This window comes from Lytechinus pictus, chromosome 13 (genome assembly GCF_037042905.1).
Source record: "Lytechinus pictus isolate F3 Inbred chromosome 13, Lp3.0, whole genome shotgun sequence".
NCBI classification, from domain to species: domain Eukaryota; kingdom Metazoa; phylum Echinodermata; class Echinoidea; order Temnopleuroida; family Toxopneustidae; genus Lytechinus; species Lytechinus pictus.
In genome coordinates, this window is record NC_087257.1 from 7382262 (window position 1) to 7405870 (window position 23609).

Below are 23609 nucleotides of genomic sequence, written 5' to 3' on the forward strand. Positions count from 1 at the left end.
TATCGCTCGCATGTTTAGTTATATACCTATTCTGCTTAAGTTATTAAAAAAAGTGCTTAGAATTTCCATTCTTTAGGTAAAAATGTCAAAAAAATTCGGCTCGCGCTTTGCGCTCGCATTATTTGATTTTTAACAAATATGTAACGTCTTCATGGCTAACTGCATGCAGTCTTTAACAGGTACCTTTTTCATCAGTTCATTTCTGCTCGCGCATCGCGTTCGTTGTAATTTTAGTTGCATACACATCTTTTTCAGGGTAACAAACATTGCCCAGAATGTTCAAATTTTAGGAAAAAATACGTAAGATTTCCAAAAAAAATTAGCTCGCGCTTCGCGCTCGCATTATATATACTGTATAAGGATATATGATATTATATATTTATGTTGATTTATAAGAATAAAGCTAAGAAGTGACTATTAGGACTACCCCTTCAAAGAAACCAAAAATCATCTTCGAGCGGCCGATCGGGGAAAATATGGCTGAAAAAAAACTCCGGACCCCCCCCCCTCTTGGCGAAGGCTGGATCCGCCCCTGCATAACTATTTCAAAGTTCTGCGCAATTCATTTTTCACAAACTTTTCAAAAGTAAGTGGTGCTCACTCAAGCGGAAATATTTTCGACAGTTATATCGCCATTTGCTTAAATAGACCTGTACCAATGTTAAAATGTGGAAAAATCTTCAGGATATTACAATTGTATAATTTTACAGGACTTTTTCTAAGTATAAACTTTTTTTTGTTATGCACTGTAGAGGCACGAAAGGGGAAGAATGAAATGGACGGCCGGAAACCATATTTTTTTCCCCATTAAATACAGGCAATTACTGTCGATTTATCATTAATTCAGCTAGTCAGCGGCGGTGCCATGGTGTCTTGAAAGGGGGGGGGGGGGGTCGATGCTTTTTTTTTCTCAACTAAAGTGAATGACAGGGGTAATAATAGTCACATTACTTGACGCCCTCTTTTTGATCTACATCTCACCTCTGTTTCTTTCCCCCTATTTTCCTCGCTATTTAAGGGCGGGGGTAGTCACCACTGCCCTCCCTTCCCTGTAGCATGGCTAAGGAAGTCACCAATATCCTCAAGTCATCAGGATGATATTTGGAGAATGATGAATACACTTCAAATAAATGGAAACTTATAGGCAGAATTACAATGGTGAGATAATCATTCATTTTTTTAATGAACAGCAAAATAAATGTCAATAATCGTGTGACAAAATTATAGTTGGTGTTAACGAAAAGAATGACGACGTGAAACTGCATAAGTTAATTTTGACAAAAGTAAAACAAAAATGGAGGAAATATTTAATTCATGATGTCATGGGAGCAGCTCTCCATAATAATGGTGCATGATATTATTTTGTATTATACTATACTTTTTTATTCAATTTATTCAATTCTTTATTTCATTTCCATTCAAAACATAATACAAAGTAATATAAAGTAATTCAAATCAAATACAACTTTACAGACGAGCATTCTTACTTCGTAAAAAAAAAAAAAAAAAAAAAACCAGTATAATACTGAGCATAAATGGAAATGATGGGGGTCCACTAAAAAGCAAAGCTTGTAAAGTGTGGATCCCCTTGGAAATGAAAAAAATATCATACTCTTTTAATTGAACGTGATTAATAATTTGTGTTTATTTGAATAGAAACGGGTAAGAAATGACATGTTCGATGATAATATCCACCGAATGAATAAAATCACTTTGAACATGTGCAATGTTTTGAGAAAATTACATTTTTCTTCATTTACATCACACGGCAAATGAGCTTCTCGTATGTGACGTCACAAAAGTAAATCATCGTAACTCATTTATTCTTAGAGGGAAATTTATCATTATGGTGACCATATTTGGTTCACTTTTTCTTCTATTATTAAATAAATTTAAAATCAGGGTGAAATTCCACTTAAAGACTTACTTATAAGACGGAATCTTTTTCGCGACCACCCTGAGTATTATTGTACCTGTGAAATTGGCGTAAAGATGGGGGGGGGGGGGGGGGCTTGGAAGCACTGAACCCCCCCCCAACAAAAAAAAAATGCGACCAAGAAATAAAAAGAAGGTGAAAAAGAAAGTGATGAAGGGTCAAGAGCAACATATTATGATTTAACATTATGCCAAAACCTTTTATGAAATTGGATTGTCAATTAAGGCCAAAGATATTTTGCTCTCTCGCCTAGCGACAAATACTCATCCGCCATGATGTGCCCCTAAAAATATGGCAAAGTGCGCAACTGATTGGCGATAGTCACAACTCGGGAAATGTGGGGAGTTAATTTCCAAAAGGGGTTACGTCCAATTTTAGCCATTCTGAGAAAATTAAGGTTTTTTAATCCACCTACTGTATATTGCAGTGTTTTTAATTGTAATAAACTTAACATAACACAATACCCCCATCATGAGACTGCAAAATTACATTTAGAAAAAAAAATGAACTGGTCTGTACTTTTTCACATTTCATTAAAAAATTTAAATATTTTCAACCTAACCCCTTTGGAAATAAACTGAATCTATCCCCTTATATGCCCGCATTTTTTAGTGTGTGTGTGAGTGTGCGTTATTGTGTGTGTCTGGTATCGCGTTCCGACATTAGAAAATAACAGCATTACCAGGAGCTCAAATATTGTATTTCCAAAAGGGGTTACGTCAAAAAATAAAAAAAGTTATAGATTTTATTTTAACCCAATGGATTTTTTTTTTCTTAAATGTGATTTTACATTTCCATGTTGGGGTATAATGATATGTTGATTTTCATTACTTTTAGAAACACTGCAAATGTATGTGAATTTAAAAAAAAATATATATTTTTTAAGAATGGCTAAAAGTTGACCCAACATCTTGCAGTTGCCCCCCCCCCCCCTACCCCCAAAATTTTGAAAACTCACATTTTTTTAACTGAAAATTTCCACCAAATTCACCAAAAGTATGCACCAAAACCTTCAATTTTACTTGAAAAAATGCAAAAACGCCCATATGACAAGCTCGGTCGCTTCGCTCCCTCGCTTTTAATTTTTTTTTCGAAAAAGTTTACACGTGCTGCACCCCCAGCGAAAATTTTCTGCGTACGGCCTTGCTCTCGAGACAGAGGTTCTCTGGATTTTCTCAGATTTGAAAATGACATTTGTGGTCATCGTCACGGTGACTAAGAATGCTAAGGGGCCTTTTTCTCACTGCCGCGTTTTTTTACAGCCGAAGTTGGTTGAAAATGTGAAGCTTTTAGGTGGGCCTTTCCAGTCGATGCTGTCGAACAAGGTGAATTTTAAGAATATATCTCGAGCATAGACAACACAGAGAGGACGAGGAAGAAGAGGGTAATGACTGAGAGGGGAAGAGGATGGAGGTTGAAAAGATCAGAGGGTCATCATCCTTTAGATCTGCTATGATATGGTCAGGAGGGTTAAGGTTTTCAGAAAAACGGATAGGAATGAGGCGATGCTCCAAAAAGACAGGGCAATAGCATGGAGCTAACACAGATACCTCCATGGCAAGGAAGAGGCAATGAGACGAAGAGAGTCTTCATCCTCAATGGCGCATAGCTTGCATCTGGGATTTGTGCTTTTGCCGATGGAAACCAAACGTTGCTGAGTAGGATAGGTAGATGTGAGAAGTTGGGCCCGGAGAATTACGGCAGCAGGAAGGTGTGGAGGAAGTGGAGATGGGTACAAGAGATTTGTCCTGGGAAGCATTACAAGGGTTCTCCAGAGGAAGATGGAAGACATTCGGTTGATGCAATTCCGTGCCTCCATCATGAGCATCCAGAATAGCTCTTTTGCAGGTAGATTTCCAGCTGGAGTATGTAAATGGCTCATTGATGAGAGATGAGAGAGAACATGAGAAGGCAGGTTGTATTTAGAGAGCAGTTTGCAATGGTCTGATAGTCCAGTACATGACAGTGGAAGTTTGGAGAGACAGCATGGAGAAGTGTTCGGAGCTCAAATCTGGAATGATCTATATTGAGGAGTTGGCCAATGAGGAGAAGTATTCGCGTTCCTCACGTTGACACCATAGTTGACACCTATTTTTTTCCCTCGCGGATGCTGTCCATTGTCCAATTGGGAGTGACCGCCGAGACTCGAGATTGTTGGATGGTGGGTTATGACACAGAAACTTAATTCGTCATGTTCATTATTGATACAATCACTCACCATACCCTAGTATATGTGACTAAATACCGAACTGCAATAAGCATGCAAGAGAAAACTTAAGCTATGCATACGTATATATGGCGTATATGTACATGTAACAAAATTTAAAGCTATGCATACGTATAATATTGCGTATATGTACATGTAACAAAATTTAAAGCGCGATTAAGTTTGAGTTAATCCAAATTAGATTATCAACTTTCAAAGGTTGACATCACTGTCGGATCAGCAATGTTCTAAACAATTGAGAATAATGGAATGTATGCCTACAAGATAATATTCGCAGTGAAATGGCCGAATTAGATCGAATTAAACAAATCAGTAATATTCGTCACATCACTTTTGTTAATATCTGAGTGTTTGAATAAAAATACGTAAAAAAACCGAAATGTGGATAATACAACATAAGCACAGTAAACCTGATAAAAGAGCAAGTTAAAAGAAAGTCTTCACAATCACACAACAATACATCAATAAAATGACAATTAAGGGATAAAAATAGCAAAATCGGAAGTGACATAATAAAAGTAATATGAAAACAATATCAAAAACGTATATTCATGTATATGACACATTTTTCCTGTAAAATATTGAAACACAACACTTTTAAGAGGTAAAGGATGTCTAAAACTTCAACTCTCGATCGTTTAGCTAAGTCCTTAATTGGTTTAATCAAAATGGTGGATGCGAGTTGTTTTTGGAAGCAAGAAAACAATTGGCAATCTTACTTGTAGAATATCCATACCTCTTTAATTAAAGGTCAAGTCCACCCCAGAAAAATGTTAATTTGAATAGAACAAAATCAAACAAGCATAGCACTGAAAATTTCATCAAAATTGGATGTAAAATAAGAAAGTTATGACATTTTAAAGTTCACTTATCTTTTTTCTTTTACAAACAGTGATATGCACAACTCAGTGACATGCAAATGAGACAGTACAGTCAATGATGTCTCTCGCTCACTATTTCTTTTGTTTTTAATTTTTATATACAATATTTCATTTTCTTTTTTCAGATTCGACAATAAGGACCAACTTGATTGAACCATATCAAACAATGCTAATTCCACATGCTCGTCGAGTGGCTACCACTTATTCATTCATCGGAATGACAAAGCCTCCGAATGTGCTCTTTTCATTAGTCTTATACAAACGTCTAAACAGAAATTTCACATGAGAAAGTCTAGAAAATGATCATGTAGACAATAAGAGATAAAATGACACCGATAGCCATTGTGACGTAGATCGTGACGAAGGATCTTTGGTAATCTTCATAGGCTCGCAGACAATCTTTCGCATCCTTACGCACTGTTGTCAGTGTAATACCATGTACCTGGTTCTCCTTGCAGTCGATAAGAGCCTGTCTCGCCCCAGGAGTGGCGCCTGGGCCTACCAACCTATGGCAAGGTGGATAGGCGACCCCGAAGTAGAAGTGGTAAGCGAGTACAGGATCGGTAAAGATAAGCTTTGTCAAACTTGGTAGCGCACCGATTGCTTTGGCAAGCTGATCAAGGTAGGCAACTGGATTGACCTGAGGAAAAAAAACCAAAACATCGAGTGGGACCTTTGATACGAACAGAAACAACTAAAGTAAAGGAGATTCAGGATGTTGATGGCAAATAAGGAAAATGGGAACGATGGCATTTGGGACCCATCCGACATACTTGCGATCCACCCTGCAATTTCGACCCTTGGACTTTACAACATGCATTATAAGTACTGTACATTCTTTCTTTGCTGTGTGCAGAAGTGGCTTGAGCCGACATCCCGAGATCCACCTAGCTCCACCTGACGGGTTTGAATGTTTTTACCACCCACCCATTAACATAATTATATCCTCTCACACCCACAATACGCATTGAATATCCCACATTCTCACACAGCTTCACATCTAGGTGGGTGTTTCATACAGCTGTTCGTAAGTTAAGAGCAACTTTAAGAACGACTGGTCAACATTCTTATGCGTTAAATAATCACCTTAATCATATTAATGGAGAATATCATTTACCACAAGAAAATTAATGATCACCAGTCGTTCTTAAAGTCATTCTTAACTAACGGTCAGCTTTATGAAAAGGCCCCAAGATCATAGTGGATAACTAACCGAGAATGGGAAGTGATTTTCGAATTGCCTGTAATTGAGAAACTTTGTAGTCATGATCTCCTGTTGCATTTCTTTAAAGTTAGGTAGCTTGACTTCTCCTTTGAAGACCTTGGTGATGTACCTTGTCTGCATCTCGCCGAACGAATTAAAACCGATTGTAAATGGGAGGCACATCCCAACAAAGGAGAGGGTTGGATGCCGAAGCCGAAGAGGAAACATGTATCGGTACAGCTCTATCTTATCGTATCCGTCTATAAAGAATGCAATCATGGTACGAAAATGTAACGAGTCAAAATTAGGAAGCCAGGAAAAACAAAATTTTCTAATAACTAACGAAAGTTTGAAGGAATATGGAAACAAGCAAGAAATGTATAATGGAACAGATGACGCTTGATAGGCATGGATAACAATCTAAAAAAAATACAAACACAATTTGTGCTGGTAACTCACATCCCTCTGAAGGTGATTTGTTTGGAGACGCGGTTTGAATTCTCAACTTCAATTCCGCCAATTCAGGTGAGATACATGAAAATTACATTGAACATAGCGGATTGTCTAATCCAACATACCCGGAATTATGTCTTTCTTGAAGAAAGGGAACTTGAGCTCATAGCCTGTGGCAAAGATAACAAAGTCAATGTCTTCAATCATCGAACCATCTACAAAATGGACACTGGAGCCTTCAAATCTGTCAATTCCACTTCTGATTCTTATTCTACCTTCCATGATGCTAGTAGGTATACCCTCGTTCACCATGCAATGGATGTTGAATGGACCCTTTGAATGCTGCAAGCCCAGTATCTTCCCATCCATGTCGTAGTTCAGCTTGTTCACAAGCCAGTTCATAAGCAGCCTTGGCGGTATCCAGGTTTTCCATCTTTGACTGAAGAAATCGACTACGGACTGCTTGTTGTAAAAGAATCGCGGGAGACACCATGCTCCGTGCCGCAAGCTCAGGAATACCTGGAATCAAAATAATGAATCATTCAATCACCACTAGAAATACAAATAAATGTTCATGCTACTATATTGTTAAGGTTTTATTTTGCGACCGTTGGTAAGGGAGTGGCAAAAAAGTGCATGCATTCTGTATACGGACATGCCAGTGAGGATCCAATGACCGGGGTCATATTACGTCTGTTAACCCCTTGTATTCGTGTATATTTAAGCAGAATGATACGAACGAGCAGCCTATACCAGTATAACACTTACTCAGTCCTAAACCATGTGAACTGTTCATATCTGTCCAGGATCATAATTAACCCATCATGCAACATCTTCATGATCTTGAGCCTTGTCGTCTTGTGATATAGGGCTATGGGCCCATTTTTGACTAATACATTCTTATTTATCAATATATTCATACCGAAACACCTATGGTTGGTCGGTTCGCTCCCTTTTGAAATGATTTAAACACATTGGCGTAATGGACAAAAACTTTGAGGCCAGGTATGGCATAGCAGGTATTTTAATCACAAAATTCAATTTTGTGATAGATTTTGACATAATAAAACAAGAAAATCATATTTCACCCTCCTCTCTTTCCTTTTCATTTTGTTTCCTTGATCGTGATTTTTTTTTTTTTTTGGGGGGGGGGGGTGGGGTGGAGAGCCAAGCGCCACCAAGTCCCCATCTATATAGCCACTCACTCTGTTTAAACATTCTAAAAAGAACGGAAATTAATGTATGGGCCTTAATCATTAATAGGCCTACATATTTTGTTTTTGTTCTTATTTGGTAAGTATCTTGTTAGCAAAATCCCATGCACTTACCTGGTCAGCGTGGTGACTGAGTAAGTTGGAAACATCTCCTCCAGAAATACTTGAACCTGTTCAGCGTTAACCAGATTTATCAACCAAAAGTAAAAGAGTAATAATAGTTATCAGTATCTCCATGTGGACCGGTTGTGGCCCAGGGGATTAGTCCTTTAAAATTATTAATTTCCTGTTAATTAAGATTTTTTTTGGACAAGTTAAATGTTAATAAATTCCGCTAATCAAACAAATTATGTAACATTCATTTTTTATCAAATTAATAAATTCTCGACTTTATGAATCCCTGATAGAACGATGATGTTTGTTTTCACAGATTTTATCTGGCATTAAATATATATATGAAAAAAATGTAAGTTACCTACAACCAGAATCCTCTTGCCTGTGAAGTAAGCCCCTCTTTTGAACTGACAGCTATGCATGATCTGTCCTTTGAAAGAATCTAACCCAGGATAGTCTGGCAGGTGCCCACTGGGATAAAGACCAGTACACACAATCACAGCATCGAAGACCTCACTCCTTATCTCGCCCGAGATTGGGCGGACTGTCACCTTCCATCGCCCAGTGCTTTCGTAATCGGGGTCCTTGTCGATCGACACGACTTCCACATTGAAATTGATATGCTTGAGGAGTCTGAAGTGTTCGGCATACCGCTGGTAGTACTTATAGACATCGGCCCCCTTTATTATTGATTAGAAATAAGGGAGATAAACTTATTCATACAACTCCCAAGAATGTTCTGTAATCTGATTGGTCCAAATCGGATCACATGATATTCAGCGAATTGCACTATTCCATCCAAAATGCACTATCCTGCACTCTGTCGTCATACCAAATGTACTATCCTGCTCTCTGACATCAGAGTGCAGGATAGTGCGATGTCTGGAATCATCTAGAATTTAGATAAACATATAGCATTCGGGGCAACTCAGTAACGGGGGGGGGGGGGGGATGTATAAAACAAAAAATGCACAGATTCTTCAGGAACTAAATAACGAACTCTGTGCTCGACTCGCGAAATGGGTACCGCACTCGGTACTGCGGACTTCGGCGCGATAGATCCATTGGCTCTTCTCGCACATCGTTCATTATTTGGCCCTGCATGCACGCGCTTCAGTGCATTATTTGTATATTATATCCCTTCCCTATCTAGAACTCTCTGACCTTTTCAAAGTTCTATGTATTTTTTTTATTCGTCTCTCTTCCCTTTACTCTTGTTTTCTTTTATTATTTGTAAAAGAGCAACCATACGGTTTAAGCCTACGTGGATGCGGATCACTGATCTGAATATTATTAGTGAACAGATCAATGATGCAGATGTGTGTGTGCGTTATTTGTATGTGGGGAGTTGTGGATGTGCTTAATTACCACTCCCCTTTGGTGCAAACCATGATAATAATTGTTAAAGTAGTTTTTCAGTATTTTGATACCCGACACAGCCACAATTTTTTAGACTGTTAATTAGAACAAAATGAAAATAGTAGATTGCTTTGCTATTTTCTATGGCATACCTTCGGGAAAGGGGGTAGATCCTTTGCGAAAGGAAAGTCTGAGTACGCCATTAACGCCTTGGAGATATTGGTATGGAGACCATGGTAGACAGCACCAGGTCCACGAGGATCAGAACGAGGATCATCATCTGAATAATACCATAAGCCACCTAATAATCATCATAAAATAAATGTGATAAATATAAGGTCATGAAGGCGGGGTCTATTTACAAATTAATGCTCGCCTTGTGGCGGGGACTACAGAGAGATATCCACACATTATCTTGCATACACACACACACACACACGCACACTTCCTTACGCCAAACACGCACACCCCCTCAAACACGTAAAGGCGACCGTCCACCAGAGCGTGGAAAAAAACAGAAAGGAAGTGTTGCGGAATCAAATTATGTCAGTTCGGCGTTCTGTCGGACCAGAGGCGGAAAATCTAGGTTTCCCAGCACTTAAGTTATACTAGATATGTCCAGGGATTTTTCACAGATTGTCCTTTTATCCAACGATGCTTGTAGGACTATGCCTGTTCATCAATCCAAGGGAATAAACAGTATGTTCCACACTATCAGTTTCAATTAGTTGCATGTGACAAGTAGTAGCATGTGGCAAGAAGTTGCACATGGCAAGTAGTTGCATGTGGCAAGATATAGTCCATTACTCAAAGTCGTAAACAAAAGTAATATCCTTCCAGTGATTATCAAGCCGATTCTTAAAGGAATTTACAAAAGGTGCTGAAACCACATTTCTGGTAGACTGTTCCATGAACTAACTCGATTTCAAAAGAAGAACTTCCTAATTAACCTTAAGCCTTGCATACTGCTTCTCAAGTTTCTGGGAATGGCCTCTAGTCCTCCCTTCCTTACTCCGTACAAGCAGATCTATGCTAGTGTCGTAGATACCATGCATAAACTTATAAACATCATTCATATCGCCTCTTCTATGTCTATGTAGAAGAGATGGTAGTTTCGTGTGTTGCAGTCGCTCTGAATAGGACAAGTTCCTCAGTCCAAGGATTAGCTTGGTAGCTCTTCGCTGCACACTCTCTAGCCGTTTCTGATCACCTATTCTAAAAGGTGACCAAACTGAATGGCCATTTTCCAATAACGGTCTTATTAGACCCTTAAACATTAGCTTCACTGTATCTTCATCCAAATTTACAAAATACCTCCTCATTAAGCCCAGCAATTTATTTGATTTAGAGACAGCTTGTGAGATATGGTCTTTGAAGGTGAGTCGTGCATCAACTAGTACACCCAATTCCTTTTCTAACTGATTTTCACTAAGAAGTACAGAATCATCTTCTTTGCCCATATGATATTCAAATGCAGACTGCATACGACCAACTTTCAGAACAGTACACTTGTCTGGGAGCGAAGTTGCCATTTCTCAGCCCAGCTTTCTAACAGTGACAGGTCATTCTGAAGTTGCTGACAAGATCCAGGTAGATCCGAGAGGGCATAAAGCTTTGTATCATCCGCAAGAAGCTTGATATTCGATTGCACTGTCCTGGGAGTGTCCTGGGAATCAGTCAAGAAAGTTACAGTCAATCATGGAGCAGATGGGCGTTTCTTAAAGCTGTTCGTAAAGTTACCCACAACTTCATCACAACTAATTGCTATTGGATACAATTGGCCTGTATTCTGAATTCAGGTTTAACTTAGACCATGCATAACTGTGCTAAAATTATAGAAAGCCCAACATGTCAACATTTTACTTACATTGTATGTTTTTATGTTTACTTATGAATTCGTGAATGGTGAGGAAAGCTATCTTATTTATCCTTCCGAAACAGTTAACAATGGTTAAGAATGATTTTAGAGAAAAATGAGTTGATACATTTAAATTCTACTGTAAGAGATATATATGCCACTATTGGCTATCCATATTAAACCACAACTTTAAACCAGAGTTTGAATTAAACCCGACTTTAGAATACGGGCCTAAGTCAGCTACACAGGGATATATTCTAGTACAAGAAAAGATCACCAGTTCTGCGTTAAGTCATTCGTAACTTCCAAACTTTATGAAACACTCAACAGCTAGACAACGAGGATTAACCCACAACATGCGCATAACATCATATCCATCATATGTCCATGTTAAATAGTCTTTGCTCGTCATCATAAGAGAGTAAATCCATTTTTCTTATCATGCTTTTTTGCATGTTTAAACAGACATTAACCCTGTGCATACAAAATATAAACTAACTCCCCAAAGTCTCAAGAAGTTTATTAAAAATGGAATTCACGTTTTCATGCAAAAGGGAATAAATGCAAAACACTTCATGCAACGAATAGATGTAAAAAAAAATCATATGAAATAAAAGGCATCTTGCCTGCAGGTTTTTTTTAACAAATCTTTAAATAGTAATTTTTTTCTACCTACATTTATGTCTCTTATAAACATGGTAGAATAACCTCCTGAATTGGGTGGGAAAAGCCTCTGATTTATGAAGGGGAAAAATTGGATTAAGTCCCTTTTGCATGTAAACCCTTCATATATGAACGAACATATCATTTTTTTTGTTAAATTGGTTTCCGATAGAGCAATGGCGAGGATCAGCTATATGTTCCTCATTTTCTTGACATACCCAAGTGCGCCGATCGTTCGTAGCAAACAGGTTGGAATTCTTCTTCAAGACATGTTTTAATGGCGGCCAGCCCCGAAGCTCCTGCACCAATCACCGCTATCCTACCAGTCATTTCGCTCACCAGTTTTGCGGACACCAACTCTGATTAGTGCACCTTAATTCCATTAAAACATAACTAAAGGAAGACCAAGTCGCCTATATAGCTTCAGCACAGTTATTCCATTATACTCATTAGAATGAAACCCTCTGAAACACATCAACCAGCTTCGTGAAGGGCAATGTAGGTTGATAACATTAACTACTGATTTGAAAACATCCTCTCTGTCTCCTCTCGCTTGCTTTGAATCTCCTTGGCGATACCCGGATTTTTTCACACCCCCTAACCTTTGAACCCTTGCTCTAACGATTTTTGTGTGTGATTTATTTGCAAAATATTTTGCTTTCTATTAAAAGCAGCGCTTGGTCTCGGTGCTTTGTAAAGCAATGTAGAGATAGAGAGAGGGATGGAGGGACAGAGAGAGAGACAGAGAAAGAGGGGGAGAGAGCGAGGAAAGGGGGGGGGGGGGGAGAGAAGGGGAGGGGGAGGAAAACTATTGTCAATGTCAATTGAATTTTCTCCCAACCCATCACATTCAATACAACAATTCACCTCAACATAATCAACCACAAATGATGAATAAGTTTTCGTTGACCTATTAACCTGGCACATAACAGAAACTCCAACCTGAAGAAAAAAAAGGGAAAGCACGGATAGAGGACTTGTAAAAGTGAAACCTTACAGGAGCATTGCAAGAGTGTGGAGTGTGTAAGCTGAAAGCAGACAACTTTGAGCTGTTACTAATGACCTTAATCTCAAACGATCATCAAGACAACTCTCAGTTATTCCGAACTTTTCGCATTTACAACGGGGAAACTCTCTACAACGCACCAATTCCTTTGAAAATGCAATTCAATGGAGAGCTGAGAGGCTTTTGTCGAAAGTTGGTGGACCGGGGCAGCATCGGAATCTCTTGACTCTGGCCAACGACATATTTGAAATTGTTCGTCCAGTGCAAAACTTCGGATGATCTGCTGTCCCAGTCCACCGACTTTCGACAAAAGCCTCTCAGCTCTGATAGTAACTTTTAATTGCATTTTCAAAGGAGTCGGTGCGTTGAAGAAAGCTTCCCCGTAGTTATGGTAGTAAAAGCGAAAACTATACCTATTTACCAAGTTTAGGAGGAGGGTACTATCCAACCAAAACGTGATTGAGCAACTATGACTCTCCCTGGGAAGCGGGGGTGCTGCGTGTATTATTCGCCATAGGCAGCACCCCCAGGCATTCTGGAAGATGTGTAAAATTGAAGAAAAAAAATGTAACAAAAATATTTTAAATTTTTTAGTGAAACCCTTTTTTTCCTTTTTTTAATTTCTCGGGACTAATTTGATCTTCATTTTGTAGTGAAAACCTTTTTTTTGCTTTTCAAATTTAAATCAGCGTCCCCAGTGAAAAAAAAAATGTTCCCAAGGCCCTGCGCGTTGCCGTGATTGGTGCAGGAGCTTCAGGACTGGACGCAATTAAAACATGAGTTGCAACCTGTCTCACGAACGTCACATTTTATATAAGTCGGTTCATACTTGTTCTGTAGATCGAGAGGAGAATTTTCTTCAACGTTGTTGTCCCCGAGAACTTCCTTCCTGCCTTGTGTTATGCGCCATAAAAACAAGTATTATTATTTTCATTGTAGTGTTATTATTGTTATTATTATCATTATCATTAAGATCGTCAGACTAAAGCTTTTATTTAACAACAAATTAAAAGAAAGGAAAATTTACCTAATTGTAAATGAAATTAATACTTTTCAACTTCAAAATTTGTCAGTATGAAGACTTGAGGAAGAGTTACCATTTTAGATAAAGTAACTACCTAATTTTGAGTCTTTAAAGAACCAATAATTGTTTTTCGCAAGTACATAGAACCTTACCTGCATAGCGACTTACTTTTGGTATTGGGGTGGCGGGTCATAAATGTATTCGATTGTTAGCACGGAGCTAAAATGTTAAAATAGACCCTCCCCCAAATTATGTTTCAGTGATGGCATACTTTGAATCTCTAAAAACCTCATAATATCTATACACATTCCTTTTATAAGTGTATTTCTTTTGGCGGACCGGTGTCTCGGGTAAGCAGGGTACATAGTACAGTATCAAATTCATATAAGCCAATCACATTGTAAATAATGTTTGTATATAGCATTTTTTTAAGTGAACACCCCTTAAAGAGCTTCACATGTTTGACTTTACCCCTTCCCCAAAGTTACATTCTTATGGGTGGATAACTATCAAGTATTTTGGCGCCCTCAATCGTGTCTATAAGACGTAAGTATTTGGTGTCGTGCGTCACAACACACACACACCCACCCACACATTCACATCGTCTTGTAATTTAGCGAGCGACGCGGTAAAACATTCTGCGCGGTTGATTTACCACGAAAAATATCGAGGGGGGGGGGGGCTTAATCAGACCGGGGGTAATACATTACATGAGGAGTTTTATAATAATTCGGGAAGTTGATGGAGGTACAGGTTTAATTGACTTACGTGCATGATTACCTGAATATTTCAACTTACTAAATGGCACTTGACTCATCAGAATGATGTGGGATATATTTTAGTTAGTCCGGCAATTTGTGCAGGGGGCAAATCCAATGGAATATGCCCTTTTGAAATGGTTTTTTGAATTTCAATTAATTGACTTAGAAGGTGTAATATTGATGATCACATACTTATTTGGGAAAAAGAGAAAATGAGTTATCCCTTTTCTGCTACGGTACCTCTTGTCTTTTGATTTTGACCGGTTTTTTTTACAATCTGCTTTTTTTTTACATTTTTTTTTTATAAGTCAGAGTAATTATGGTATACATTCGACCGAGTCGATCAGGAAATGTCTATATCTCCAATGAGTGAATTACAAGCAGTTACTAGCTATTAAACTTGATATCAAAATGGACTTTGACTGAATTTGAAATCAGTTTCATTTCATCCCCACACATGTAAACGATTTCATACATACAAAGATATACATTTTTATTATTTTTTTTTCAGAGGAGATACACGACGGACCCGACCCCCCTCGCAACATGACATCTTTATCATTACCTAACCCTAACTAGGCCGGGCTTTTTGGGCTGTTCTGTGGCCGGGGGGGGGGGGGGTTGATTCACCCCCCCCCCTGAGATCTCGGCCGCCGATCGCGAGACTTTAAAGTATTAACTCTGCGAGTGGCGCGGTCAAAAAATTTCGCGCAGCGGAATGATCGCAGAAAATGTTGAGGGGGGGGGGGGGGTTGATTCAACCCCCCGACCTGTTTAGGGTTAAGCTGGCATGTTTCCGCTTTCGAGCACTTAGATGACTGTTATCATTCGGCATTCATTTGTAACGAGATCTGATCATTACAGATAAAGTTCTTTTTCATTTTTACATGATTGTATTTATTTATATAGATACAAAAGTTTAGCAACAACCATTGATGTTAAAAAAATACCAAGATTGGGTACATGTAATGCTATGATGATATATAGGAATACAATTATATTGTAATAAAATATTATAGACTAAAGGCAACGCACAGAAAAAACAAGGAAAATATCATTAGATAAAGGATTACATGAACCTATATTATGTTGATTTACTCGATTAAAATACATATTTTACGATACAACACCACAAAGTGTTTCATACCATTATCAATCAATGTCATAAGGTGAATACATATTAATGAGGATTTTCAGCCTGACGATAAGTTGGCTTCAAATAAATGCAGAAATATAGATAAAAACACCAACACCAGTAAAGGCTTCATTAAAGTCCATAAAAGAATACGAGTTATGATTTATTTTTCTTCAGTTTTTAATTCGTGACGTCATATGCGAGCAACTTCCCCATATATCACGTGATGTAAATTCCATAAGTTCAAATTATCTACTTCAATATGATGAATACAAATTATATCCATATAGAGAAATAAAAATCACTTTCACTTTTTTTCTTTTTTTTGGAAGAAAATGGCAGTTTGGGGAATTTATTACGCTCAAGTATAGAGGGGCTGCTAGGCTCTGACGTAAGAAATCGCAATTTTAAAATTTCCTAAATCCATTATTCTTTGACGGATTTTCAGCGAACTTTCACCATAATAAGAAAATCTGCTTTTTTTTCAACCAACCTCTAACCAGGGTGGACTTCCTCTTTGAATCAAAACAGTTAATTAAATATATAGAAAAAATTAAACGAAAAACAGGTAGTGAAATAGGCGAAAAAGTCGGACTTAATAAACACGTTGCCCTGCTTTGTGAGAACACATTATGTCCTCAACAATAAATGAGCGAGACACCCCTAAGGAATTGTCAAATATAGTCAATGTTTGTTCAAATTTGAATAGCAATATCGAGGGAAAAGGGTGCACATAGCACTATCGTATCCAGTATAAAGAAATGGATGGGCCCATGCATGCACAAGCACAATAGAGTCACTATTGTCCTTACAGACAATTGCGCCCATGACATGCTTTGTATATAGGATCTGAGGCTGGATATGCGCCTGCATAGCATTTACTTCATCGAAAAGAGAGCATACTACTATATCGAAATGTTATGAACCTAACTTCCAATAACATTCCAAATTGGCATAAAAGTTGGAAGCTAATGGAATGACTTGATATTTATCTTCAAGTACACATTGGAATGGCATTGATTAAAATAGCTACTGTGACTGTTTACGTCATAAAAGACTCCCATTTCTCATCACTGTAATCTTTTCTTCAGACTTCCCTCCATTTCAACAACGTAAGAATTACATTCTACATAATGGGGTTGGGTGTCATTAAGAACATCAAAACAATATTGATGGCTATCGTCTTGTATACAATTGGCTTTTCATAATCGAAATTGATCTTGATTTCGAATATTGGGGAATTCTTTCGCGGTGACACGCGAGCACTCGACGATAAACATACAACAGTCTTGTGGAGGTGCCGCTGTTTTATTCATCACCCAGTAACTTGGCGCAAGTGAGATCGGACAGTCTTCTAAAGATTGTCCGCTGTTCAGTCATGCGTGCAGGGGATCAAATGAAAAAGGTACCTGAATGTATTGGGAGGATACCTCTTATCAAGACATATCATGAAACTAATGATTAAATATTCATATTTTAAACAATTCAACTTTACAAAAGTGGGACATTTTTTCTGACTCACTCTGTACATGACGTTAAATCATGGACCCGTTGCATAAAACTTTTGCCAAAAAAAAAAACTCTGGCAAATAAACAAAAACTCTGGCAAACAAAATTATGCAATTGAAAATTACACATTAAAAAACTGGCAAAAATTTGCCAGAGTTTTTTTAATGGCAAAAGCTTTATGCAACGGGCCCCAGAAGTGGATTGGTCAGTTTTTAATGATTCAGTGCATCGTTTGATGAGCATTTGTTCACTTCATTGTTATATACACTTTCAAGATAATGTTTCACGATCTTGGCAGATGTTTCATACGACGTCTGTTTCATCGTTCAGTGACAGAGTAAGAGTCAGCACCTGGGGAGGGTGTCATGAAAGGTCTTGTCAGATGTTTTATCCGACGAGTCCCATTTTATCCGACAGTTGCCATAGTAACAGTGCTTCTTATCCGATCAACATCAAGAAAAGTTGTCAGATCCGACAACTAGTCGGACAAAAATATTGATGAAACACTCCCTGTCCTCAGCCAATCGAAATCAAGGAAAGTTGTCCAACGACAGAAGTCACTTTGCATAGACTGCCGCTTTACACTTTATCTTCCCACGACTTTCATCTTGCATATTCAATGGGATGGACCAGTTAATTCAGAATCAAGCCGCAATTGAATTGATGAACTTGATGGGAGACTGGGAGCAGTTATAAAGGCATATAAAACCCAAAACGGTATACGTCTCTGTATTGGCAATTTGTCAAAATTAAGATTTTGTTTCACCAGATAACACATTAAAATATAACCATGAGGACAATTACAGATAAAATGGCACCGAAGATCATGATATACACAGTTAAAGAGGATTTCTGGCCGTCTTCATAGGCTTGCAGACAATCTTTCGCATCCCTACGCACTGTTGTCAGTGTAATACCATGTACCTGGTTCTCCTTGCAGTCAATAAGAGCCTGTCTCGCCCCCGGAGTGGCACCAGGACCTACTAACCTATGGCAAGGTGGATAGGCGACCCCGAAGTAGAAATGGTAAGCGAGTACAGGATCGGTGAAGATTAGCTTTGTCAAATTTGGTAGCGCCCCGATTGCTTCGGCCAGCTGATCACGGTAGGCAGTTGGGTCCGTCTGGAAAAAAAATAACACAAAGGCAGAACTTGCGTATGTCATAAACATATTTCTAGTAGAACTGAAGACATAGTAGGCATAGCAACGTGAAATCTAAGAAAAAATACGTATAACATGTTTCTTAAAGCACTATTCAAATTTTATAAGAGCGTGTTTTATTGTGGAAAAACCACAACTCTGTATGTACATGTACACGACCAGACAGACCACAATCATGACCGCCGATGATGGCTAGACCATCAGACTATCCTACAACTGGACGTCTGATCAGAAACAGGATCGATCAAAAAGATAACCTTTTATCATCTTTTGCTGGAGTGCAAGTCCAAGAACACCTTCTTACTACTTAATCTTCGGTTGTAGCGGGAATCTACGACACCACGTTTAAAAAGAGTGCCGGGGTTAGACGCAAGAAGTCGTGTATTAAAGAAAGAATCAGTGCTGTTAAATTGTCGTACCCCTCACACCACCCACAAACACCAGTTTGGCAGTTTACAAACCATCTGATGCCACCAAAGAATCATAGTCATCTGCATGGCATTGCATTCCTAGATATGGGCATGGGCATACAAGAGCAGCATTCTTCTCCACTTTGACCAGATTCGAACCTTAATTGGGCTCTACTTTGGTTTAAGAAGTTTTCCAGCTTCTATAAAGTGTAAACAGACTCCAGAGGGATATATGAATAAACTTACAATTAAGGGCTGGTGGTTTTCAAATAATTTGTAGTTGAGATCCTTTCTAGAGATGACCTCTTGTTGCATTTCTTCAGAGCTGGGTAGCCTGACCTCTCCTTTCAAGACCTTGGTGATGTACCTTGTCTGCATCTCACAAAGCGCGTTATGACCCATTGTGTAAGGAAGACACAGCCCCACGAAAGACAGGGTTGGATGCCGAAGCCGAATCGGAATCATGTATTGGTACAGCTCAATCTGATCGTATCCGTCTAAAGAATGAAAAAAACAAACAATACTGGATGACAGAGTGCTGAATCAGATTAATGCCAACCAACATGATGATTTATATGACATGGAGAATAGATGTAGTTAAATAGAACAAATTAATAGATTAATGGTTTCCAGAGTTAAGGCGAAAATGGAGGCTCTTGTCATATAAACAAACGATATTATAACGTATTAGATTCCTGCATTCGCAAGCCTTTTGGAAGATGCATATTGGTTGTCTTCTTTCTTTCGCTTTGAGTAAAGCAAACAAGTCGCCCAAAATGAAAGAAGAACAGATTGGCCGAATCAACCCACCTGGTACGATTTCCTTCTTTAAAAAGGGAAGCTTGAGGTCGTACCCAGTGGCAAAGACTACATAATCGATGTCTTCAATCACGGAACCGTCTACAAAATGGACATTGGAGCCTTCAAATCTGTCAATACCACTCCTGATTCGTACTCTTCCTTCCATTATGCTGGCGGGAAGATCCTCGTCAACCATGCAATGGACGTTGAACGGAAGTTTTGAGTGCTGTAAACCAAGAGTCTTCCCATCCATGTGGTAGTTCATCTTATTGATCAGCCAGTTGTTGAGGAGTCTCGAGGGAATCCACGTCTTCCACCGCTGGTTGAAAAAATCTTGTATGGTCTGTTTGTTGTAAAAGAATCGAGGGATACACCAAGCTCCGTGCCGCAAGCTAAGGTATACCTGATGATCACAAGAAACATTCACATAACAGTGTCACGAGTAATGTACCAGTGAAATACTACCGAAGCGGTTGAGATTTATTTGAAAACTGATTTGGTAGATATGGCCAGACAAGATCATTTATGAGCTTTTTTATGGTAAATTTCTGGCAACTTGATATGTAACAATCCGCCGTAACATTTAAGGTTTACCGTAAAACTTGTGTGCATTGAACGGTATTTTCATCGTAAATTTGGGCAAAGAAATTTGCGTTCCCCCTATGAATACGTTACATTTAAAAAGAAAAGTTAAGGTGGGTTGGCAACATCAGACTGACCCTTTAGTAAATAATTACCTGACTTGCGTGATGACTGATAATGTTGGAAATGTCTCCTCCCGAAGTACCTGAGCCTGTGAGTATGATTAATAAGAATAATCATCGCGATATAAAATCTAGTTTGTTTCAACTCAATTTAGGTAGAATAATTGAGTATTCGACTCTAATGATTAATATTATAAAAATATAAGACATATGCCAATGTGGAGTCCCTGACTTCTCTGGCGAACATCAAATACTAATAATCATAAGGTTGACTTATATATTATATTCTCTTGAAAAAAAAAGTTGTGAGGATTGTTTGGTTGAATACGCTTTGGCAATGAATTTCCTGTGATATGCACAGGGCGTACCTAGGGGGTCTCATGCCCCCGGTTGACACTTTAGGTTACTAGAAATAGGAAGTGAAAGGGAGTAAAGACAAAAAGAGGGAAAACACTTTTAAAAGGGTTCAATCAGATAACATATATAAGCCACAGAGCTCAAATGTCGACAAGGGGGTGATATCAGCAACTGCCCCCTCTTCCGTTTCAGATTATATTTTTGGAAGAAGCGCACCTTTGAGTCCTTACCCCTGGCGCTGATTTCATTATAACGCAACTGGATTGAAGTACCTGTTAACATTATTTAAGAGAGCATGGTACTATTTGGATGTTGCCCGTGTGTCTGTAGTTCTCATCCAATATCCGCCAACTGAACTACTTGGCAGAAGTTCAAACATGTGATACAATCGTAATTACCTACGACCAGAACCCTCTTGTCCGTGAAGTAAGCCCCTCTCTTGAATTGACAACTGTGCATGATCTGTCCTTTGAATGAATCTAACCCAGGATAGTCTGGCAGGTGCCCACTGGGATAAAGACCAGTACACACCATCACTGCGTCGAAGACCTCACTCCTGATCTCGCCCGAGATTGTGCGGACTGTCACCTTCCATCGTCCGGTGCCTTCGTAATCGGCGTCCTGGTCGATGGACACCACGTCCACATTGAAATTGATGTGCTTGAGAAGTCCAAAATGTTCGGCATACCGCTCGTAATATTCTTGTATGTCACTTCCCTTTTGGAGAAAAAAAATGACAGTGCAGTGAGATCGACCAATCTGAAATTAATGTGCTGAGGCCCGTTGAATAAAAGTTACTATTATGATAACTTTGCCATCCAATGCTAACTACCATGGTAACAATGATCATCAGCCAATCGAAATCAAGGATTTTATGAAAGTTACCATTGGATGGAACAGTTACCATTATATTTCGACAAATAGTTTGACAAAGTTTTTAAAGTTTTATGCGGTAGATGCATAAACTAAATAAGCACCAGTAAATGGGTTTAACTGTATTTTACTAACGAAATGAGAGTGTGCGGAGGTTTACCTACCTTTGGAAACGGTGGCAAAGACTTTGCCAACGGGAAGTCCGAGAAGGCCATCATTTCCTTGCTAACATTGGTATGGAGTCCATGGTAGATAGCGCCAGGTCCATGTGGATCGGAGCGAGGTTCATCATCAGAATAATACCACAGACCACCTAAGGAAAGGAAAGCAAAGGAAAAAAAAAGGGGGAGAGATCGAGGTCAACATACCAGTGACAAGATTGTCAAAAAAATCATAATGGAGTTTTGCAAAATATTTCTCAATCGAATGATGTGTAACTTACATGTACACTAACACAGGGAAGTAATAGTTATTCGAGGCGGGAAGGTCAGTTTTTTTATCCTCACATAAATGATACGTTCATGTACGACATGGACGAGAGCTGCTCGAAAACATTACGCTTCGACTTCAGAGGACCGGTTTCCAGGGCCCCGTAACACAAAGATTAGCGATCAATCGCATACTGGACTGACCAATCAAGATCAATGTTACGCATTTAGCCCAAATTACTGACCACGAACCAATCAAAATTGTTATTTCGTATTTTCTATTCATCGCTAAGCTTTGTGTTACGGAGCCCTGATTGTAATACATTTTACTATAGTATTCTCAGCTGGTGACTAGTACTTTCAGAATCTTTACTCATGTTTTAAACCACAAGTCCGTCATTATTTTTTCGTAATCACTATGCAGACGCCGTTTATAACGCAGAGATCCCTTTTCCCTCATAAGCCCTTCAATAACAGCCTTGTCAAACATCAGTGAATCAAAACAGCAGTGTCGTCCTGTGGCGGCCGCACAGAAGCGTTGTTCCCGACCTTTCGTTCGAGAACGCGAACGCTTATTTACAACGGTAGTTGATTTTTGGAAGAGACTTTTGGGCCCGTCGTCATGGTCGTAAAACTCTGTCCTGCAATGCAAATTGTGTGAAATGTGATTTTTTTTCGCTTCAAATCTGGAACGGAAACATTCAATCTGCGTTCCGTGTGCAAAATTCTGGTTGCTACTATGGTAACAGCGATATATCCGATTTAGGACGACTTTCCAAAGCCACATTTGATTCCGCCCAGAGCTCGAGAGGCCGCCCGGGGGCCCCACTTCCATTGAAGAGTGGATACCAGGCGCGACCACGCGTAAAAAGGGAAAGAGTGGGCAAGTACGTACTGTAACGTTATAAGGGTGTCAAAAACGATGTTTAAAATACTGAAAAGGGGGATATATTTCCAATACTTGTAGGGTTTTACGAGCTAAATACTTGTTAAGAGATGCATTTTCATAATCTGGAAAAGAATTGCTTCCCTTGTTGAGGGTGATTTTCGAAACCCCATGGTCGCGCCTGGTATCCACTTATCAATGGAAGTGGTCCCCCCGGGAATTCGAATCTAATCCCCCATTTCTGGGGAAAGTAAAACTTAATACCCATTACATTGTGTGCTAGAGGCATATCGTTTGTGTAGGAGTAAAAAAAAGAAAAAAAACCCCGCAAAATCGACGGAAGTTCAGACGAATTTGGCCTACTGCATGCTGTGTACATATCAACGAATGCGAAATGGTTTCGGCTGGAGAGGTGATCTGACCCATGGAATCAATTGCCAGTGATCCACCAATAATCCACATTAAATGCAATATCGATTCGATGGACTGTAATGATCTATATCTAAGCCTTAATTCAGTAACTTTTTCCTCACTCAATATGTACTCGATTTGTTTGAAAAACCACTTTCTTATCCATATGTCATAATCTATACGATGATGACTATCAGTTGTAATATATGCATGTATGGTGCGGTGCGGGTGTCG

At 38.9% G+C, this 23609-nt stretch overlaps 2 protein-coding genes across 2 annotated transcripts; both read right to left on the minus strand.

Annotated features, from left to right (window-relative positions):
- Positions 1–1150: 1150 nt before the first annotated feature.
- On the minus strand, positions 1151–12479 carry LOC129274956 (flavin-containing monooxygenase 5-like). Its single transcript, XM_054911708.2, has 7 exons — positions 12128–12479; positions 9541–9689; positions 8391–8709; positions 8030–8085; positions 6827–7220; positions 6258–6508; positions 1151–5684 (listed from the first exon to the last, which is right to left on the minus strand). Exons 1-7 carry the CDS (start codon positions 12237–12239, stop codon positions 5337–5339), a joined length of 1629 nt encoding a protein of 542 aa, XP_054767683.2. The 5' UTR covers positions 12240–12479; the 3' UTR covers positions 1151–5336.
- Positions 12480–15762: 3283 nt separating this feature from the next.
- On the minus strand, positions 15763–21966 carry LOC129274957 (dimethylaniline monooxygenase [N-oxide-forming] 2-like). The gene is made up of 6 exons (XM_054911709.2): positions 21815–21966; positions 21176–21494; positions 20454–20509; positions 19726–20119; positions 19162–19412; positions 15763–18466 (listed from the first exon to the last, which is right to left on the minus strand). Exons 1-6 carry the CDS (start codon positions 21866–21868, stop codon positions 18122–18124), a joined length of 1419 nt encoding a protein of 472 aa, XP_054767684.2. The 5' UTR covers positions 21869–21966; the 3' UTR covers positions 15763–18121.
- Between the last annotated feature and the right edge of the window lie 1643 nt (positions 21967–23609).